Source organism: Pinus tabuliformis, chromosome 4_2, assembly GCF_031772625.1.
Source record: "Pinus tabuliformis cultivar Carrire ecotype Pingquan chromosome 4_2, CPIR1, whole genome shotgun sequence".
Lineage (NCBI taxonomy): Eukaryota > Viridiplantae > Streptophyta > Pinopsida > Pinales > Pinaceae > Pinus > Pinus tabuliformis.
The window spans coordinates 454,173,067-454,180,005 of NC_142304.1; the positions used below are offsets into that span (position 1 = coordinate 454,173,067).

General features: G+C 37.1%; 1 protein-coding gene across 1 annotated transcript; it reads right to left on the bottom strand.

The window, feature by feature from the left end:
• Positions 1–815: 815 nt before the first annotated feature.
• On the bottom strand, positions 816–1,949 carry LOC149169922 (uncharacterized). Its single transcript, XM_089425386.1, has one exon. It carries the CDS (start codon positions 1,947–1,949, stop codon positions 816–818), a length of 1,134 nt encoding a protein of 377 aa, XP_089281512.1.
• Positions 1,950–6,939: the final 4,990 nt, after the last annotated feature.

Genomic DNA, 6,939 nt, shown 5'->3' on the forward strand with positions numbered 1-6,939 from the left:
TTGTTCCCCCACAACCTGATTCCTTTGATTTTCTTTTCTCTTACTTCCTTTTTGAGTTTTCTACTTAAGCCTTCCACAGCCAAGATGAATAAAAACGGGGAAATTGGGTCCCCCTGCCTAATTCCCCTGGTAGCATTAAACGTACCCGTAGGTATACCATTGACCAAAATTGAGAAATTTGGGGTAGAGATCATGCTGAATATCCATTCAATCCACCTGTTCTCAAAACCATAAGCTCCCAGAATCGCTCTGAGGTAGTCCCAGTTCAGTCGATCATAGGCCTTAGATAAATCCAGCTTCATTAGCATCCCTTTCTGTTTTTTCATATTTAGGGAATGAATCACCTCCTGAGATACCACTATACCATCCAAAATTTGTCGGCCCTCCACAAAGCTAGTCTTCTCAGGAGAAATTATGTTGGGTAGGAGAGGTTTCAGCATTTTCGCTATCAGAGTGGATATAATCTTATAGATGACATTGCATAGGGCTATAGGTCTAAATCCCTGTGGCTCCTCCGAACTGTTACTTTTGGGGATCAGGGTCAGAAAAGTCGAGTTTATTCCAGGCCATATTCGTTGTTTCATTCTTGATTCTTCAACTGCCTCCAATATCTCCTTTCCTATAAAATGCAAACTAGCCTGGAAGAATTCCACTGTATACCCATCCGGTCCTGGTGCCTTGTTCCTGCTCATATTCATCACTACCTCTTTTAACTCTTCCATGGTTACTGCCCGCATTAACGCTTTGTTTTGCTCCTCTGTTACTAATCTTGGTATCTCCTTGCATATATTGTCTATTGCTTCTCCTCTATCCCTCTAGTTTTTTGTAAGGATCCCTTTATAGTAATCAACTAGAGTCTTTTCTATCTCCTCCCGTTCTATTACTCTTTCTCCTTCTGCATTTTTGATAGAAAAAATCTTATTCCTCTGTCTGTTTTGGACCATAGCTTGATGAAAGAATTTTGTATCCCTTTCTCCTTCCCTTAACCATTTTATCCTTGATTTTTGTCTCCACAGTATCTCCTCCTGTTTCCTTCTCTCTTCCAACTGGCTTATTATTCTTCCTTCCTTCATACTCTTCTCTTCATCCCTTCCCTCCAGGATTATTTTTTGCTGGATTTCTTCCATTTCTCCTTCTAATTTCTGTTTTGCTTCCATAATGTTCCCAAATTCTTCCCTATTCCATTCTTTTATTCTCTTTTTAATCTCTTTGAGCTTCAATTGTATGGTATGCATTTTCCCCTTGCCTCTGATAGTACTCTGATTCCACCATTCTTCCAACTTCTTTATGAATTGGGGGTCTCTAAGCCAGAAAGATTCGAACCTGAAGGGCTTCTTCCCCTTAACCTTCTTAATATCAATATCTAATCTTATAGGCCAGTGATCTGAACCAAGGCTAGGAAGGATTTTTGCTTCAATAAACACATCGCGATTCAAAATTTGCTCTGATAGCAGGAACCTATCCAGTCTAGATGCGATTTGATTCTGTCCTCCTCTTCTATTATTCCATGTGTGGATTCCATTAGTTGTAGGGATATCTACTAACCTCTGGTCCCTAATCAGGTCGTTGAACTCCTCCATGTTCTGATCCTCTTTCCTTATTCCTCCTCTCTTTTCTCCTAGATCCCGGATCATATTGAAATCCCCTCCTATTATCCAAGGAGTTTCCGGGACTAAGCTTCTCATGGTTTGAATATTCTTCAGGAATTCTTTCCGTTCTCTATATATATGAGGCCCATACACTCCTGAGATAAGGATTCTTTCCCCCATCCCCACTAATCTAAATAGACCTGATAGGATTCTAGGAAGACTAAACCAGTTTTCAAAAATTACCTCCTCCGGGTTCCACAAAATAGCCAAACCCCCGGCTGTTGCTACTGCATCCAGGGCCATAACCTCGTATCCTAATTTCAATTTCTTTATAATTTCTGCCAGCTGCTGCCATTCCATTTTCGTTTCCTGAATTATCATGATGCTTGGTTTATCTTTCTTCACCCTTTCTTTCAAATATCTCTGTTTCCCTTTACTATTTAGTCCCCTAATATTCCAGCTTGTAACAATCATTTGAAACTTTTAGAAGTTTGTTGAAATACCTCTGACAGAGGTATCACCCTCCCTGAATTTACTAGAATCTCTCCCACTGCTTGGATCGATTCACTTATCGTTCGTCTCCCTTTTTTTCTTCCACCCTTGCCATTACCGTCCCCTTCTAAGCTTTGGGATTCCTGGTTTCCTGCTTGATCTGATCTATTTTCTATGGATCCTCCCTTCTTTTCCTTGTATCTTTGAAAAGTTTCTTTATACAGCTGTTTCTCTTTTTCCGGAATGAATCTTTCGTCCAATTTTTTCCATTCATTGAGTAATTTCTTCATTATCTTCTCTTCCTCTGTACCCGTTTCTTTTATATTATCCGGACCTGTCATTGATTGTTCAGCCATATTCTCCTGTCTTCCTCCCGCTTCCCCTTCTGTTTCTTTGCTTGGGCTCATGCTTTTTCTTTTTCCTTCCTTTATGATTTCCATTGGAGTTATCTCGTTGACCTCTTCTTCCTGTTTTTCTCCCTCGTTCTCCTCTTCCTCCTCCTGTAGGATCTTGAACTTATTTTGACTTCCAATTGGTGAGTTTGTTTCTTTTGATTGTGTTTTTGTTGCCCCCAGATTTGGCTTCCTCCTCCTCTGTACCTCCCTGAATTCATTTTCTTCACTTCCGGATCCTTCTCCTTTCCTTAGCTCCTCCCTATTAGTCTTCTCTGACTCCACTGTTCGATTTTGTGGGCACTCCCTTGCTAGATGCCCATATTCGTGGCATCTCCTGCATCTGAAAGGTATATGCTCGTAATCTATGGGCTGCTGCCATATTTCGTCCTGATATTCAACCTCAATGGACTCCGGTAAAGGGTCTGCAATGTTCATGTATACGCAGATCCTTGCATAAGAAGTGTATTTTCCTCTTTTCGTCGACTCTGCCACCTTCACAAAAGTACCGATCGAATTTCCGATCCCTTCCAATATCTCTGGATCCCAAAATTCTACCGGTAACCCAAACAATCTGACCCATATCGGGGCTGCCATTATTTTCTCCTCATCAGGGTTGTATCTGTCTTCCCAGTATCGTATAAACAGTCCCGCATTGTTCATGAAGTGTGGTCCCTCCTCAAAAACTCTTTCCTTATCCTCGAGATTTGCAAAAATGACTGTAAAGAATCCCTTGGCCCCCAGTTTGAGGTCTATATGCCCTCTTGGCCTCCATCTCTGCTGAATCCATCTCGTGAGGTCCTTTTCAGATGGCCAGTATCCTATAAACTTACAAATTAAAGCGTGATCTCTCATGTAGCAGCGATAATTCTCCAGTTTATTGCTTGGGATCACATACCTTGGCTTCTTCTGTGCCCTAGGAAGACATCTGTTTATCATCCTTGCTTGCCATTTGTTTCCCAGGACTGGTGTCTCCCTGCTTATTTCCCGCACCCTCCCTTGCCCAACTTCATTCCCTGTATTTCCTAATATCACATTCCTATAGGAGGGGATCTCTCCCCTCCCCTGCCTTTCTCCCATTACTTCTCTCAGTCTGTCTCCCCCTTCTATTCTTCTTCTTTCTTTCCTTAAAGCTCCGCTCCTACCCGGCCGCGATCTCTGCGGTCGCCTAGTCTCCTTCTTCCGCCGCGGTCTGCTACTGCTCCGCTGAATTCCTGCTCCTTTGAAACCCTACCTTCTGCCCTCGATCGAATCCGCTCCCGCTCCCGAAACCCTCATCCATCCAATTGGAATTGTTATTTTATTTAGGTTTTGATATTTTACTCAATACTCTTACCACGAGAATCTTGATTTGCTAATATACCTCAAAAACCTTCAGGTATTGTGTTCGAAGGGAATGAGTGAAACCTATATCTTACACCTTGTTCCCAACATATTCTAGTATATCAAAATCAAAAATAAATATTCTTGTAATATTGGCATCCTTTTCCACCTCCACAATTTCTCTTTGAAGCCATGGTGTGGCTTGATTGAAGTACCTACTCACAATATTATTAGCATCTTTCTAATTTTCCTCATTGAACCTTTGATTTCTGCCACTTGTAGCACCTTGGACCTTTTCACTCCTTCCTCTACCTCTACATCCCCATGGTATTATTAGGGAGTATTATATTCTAGACACCTTGTCAATAATTACACTAGGATAGTGATCATTTGGAGATGTGGTGTTTTGGTAGTTACTTGGATTACTAAGTGGTTTCTCCAAAGCCCTTGTTTGAATGAATTAGACTAGAATTATGTTAAATATCACTAAAGGTCCACTCTCACATATTACTTTCCTCCCATAACCTCCCCTCATTAACCCATACATTCGAAATAAACAACGAAAGTTGAATAGGCACGGTAAAGACGAATTCCTTTCCTGAATTTCGTTTTGTACTTAGGATGGTAATAGGCAACTAGCTAGAGTAAAGGATAGGATACATTTCCTAGAAGGATGATAGTATCAATCTATTAATAAATGCACTCCCTAAGATATTGACCATATCAAATAAATGTAGCCCTCCATAGAACCACAGGAAAAGGATGCTCAAATATAGTAAATTGTAATGACAAGCAATGCAAATTTAATGTCAGGCCTTGTACATGTAAAATAAGACTATTAAAATGGGGTTCCCTTCTCAAGGTGCTTAGACCCAAATTCTAGAGTGATAGAACTTCACGAATTTAAGCCAACACGATTTACCCCCAAATTTTTTCCATCATAGAAAAATTGTTGGTGCCCTTTCTAGCAACTCTTGTTACTAACTTGGCATACAAGTGTTACATAAAAAGCTCTTCAATGATGGTAGTTATTCTTTATGAACTTCCGTTGTTATCCATATTCTCATAATTTCCATTTCTCTTATGAAAACAATAGTTTTAACTACCATGATTGAGTTTATCTCCATTGTGGGAATTTTTATCACTAATTTGACTAGCCATACAACCCCATGGCTAATAGAAATCCAACAAGCCAAACTAGGTAAACATGAATGAAAAATCTGCCTCCATATCAAGGTGGTATATAATAAAGTATGATCATTGCAACCTCCTACCATTTAGAAGCTCATCAATTACTCATATATATTGACCACCCTACACGGGTGGTATAATTTCCACTTTCATTATTTATTCTCTAAATGTAAAATAGAATGCAAAAGAAACTTATATATATATATATATATATATATATATATATATATATATATATATATATATATATATATATATATATATATATATATATATATATATATATATATATATATATATATATATATATATATATATATATATATATATATATATATATATATATATATATATATATATATATATATATATATATATATATATATTACTTTATATTAAATATAATATTCATATTCTAAAATATTATATTCCCTATATTGATATACCAATTTTATGTAAATATATGTAATATCCCTCTGCTTTTGATGTTAATGTCATGCTAAATTAGGTTGAACCGTTTTTAGATTAATGGCTAGAAAGCCATGTTTGGTTGTAATAAATGTAAACCATAAGTGATTATGATGTAATAAATAGATATTTTATTAATAAATTAAAAGGATGGGAACTAAATGTGAAAGGAACACTAGAGTAAAGATATTTTTCAAATTAGAAAACCATCTTGGATGGATGAGATCAAAATAAATCTTCCCTAGAAAGGATTGCTAAAAATCCCTAGGAGGCAATAGATAAGATTTAACAAGATGGGTGAGAAATATCAATTAAATCACTTAGCTAGAGAAGGATGCTAAGTATGGGTGGAATAAAGCATTATGGGACAGAAAGGTAGAATTTAGAGAAAAGGAAAAAAAATTATCCTAAGTAGTGGGCTGAAAGAACCCAAAAGGCAGGACGTTACGAAGTAAATTTGCTCAGAAGAAAGATTATAAAAATATGTCATCTAGGAATTAAGGGGGGTGGATTATCATTGGAAATATATCTTAGCTTAGGGGGGGTTGGAGAATCAATTCATGGTCAAGAGGACAGGGGTTTTGCTCAAGTGTACTTCTAACCTTGTAAAAGAGTTTGATTTTGTGTACATCTAAGTGCAGAGTAGATTGATTAACTGCGTGTGTGTCTAAAGAATTCATTTACGTATGTTTCTCTTGTTCAATAGTATGGAACAAGAATTCATGCTATAATGAATATGGTGGTATTCTGTTTAGGAAAATTGATTCAGTTGTGCATTCTATATGTTCTCTCCAATTTTGATGCAAGTATGCGTAATGAAAAACAATGGTAACATTATAAATCCTGGACTGCTTTGTTGCATGGGTAGTTTAGAGGAAGTGTTCAGATGAGGAAATAACTTGGTAATGAATATGAAGAGATATATAACTATTGCTTGAATATGATTATACAATCTTTTACATTGTAAATTATTTCCAACTTGATCGAAAAAAACGTATATAAGAGGATAATGTCATGACAATGATCGATAATATATTGATACTTCATTTTTATAGGAAATTATTTGATTATGAATTCACAAAATATTTGTGATAATAAATTTATGTATGTTGGGAAGGTGAAGTCTAAGTATTCTCAGAGGGTAGAAACTTCTAGCACCCAAGTGAAAAATGAGATCCAAGCAAAACTTCTAGCTATTCTATCATTAGGAGAATCGGATCCAGACTCCCCTTCAGGATTAACTCCTCACAAGGTAGAATTAATACACAAACAAACGAGGAAAATTCAAGGTAATCAAGTTGAGTATGTGTCTGGAGGTATGAGAGAAGTAATTGGTTGCCTCATGGAGATACAATTAGGTGATTACAAGAATTTTTCTAAGTGCGCCCGATATCTCGACGAACTTCACTAAAAGGTTCTATAATGTTAAGGGTATTGTAACCAAAGAAATTTATGGATATCAAAAGAAAACAAAAAAACAACTT

Coding starts and splice junctions, on each gene's coding strand:
- LOC149169922 (XM_089425386.1), bottom strand. CDS start 1,949: ATGGAATGGCAGCAGCTGGCAGAAATTATAAAGAAATTGAAATTAGGA.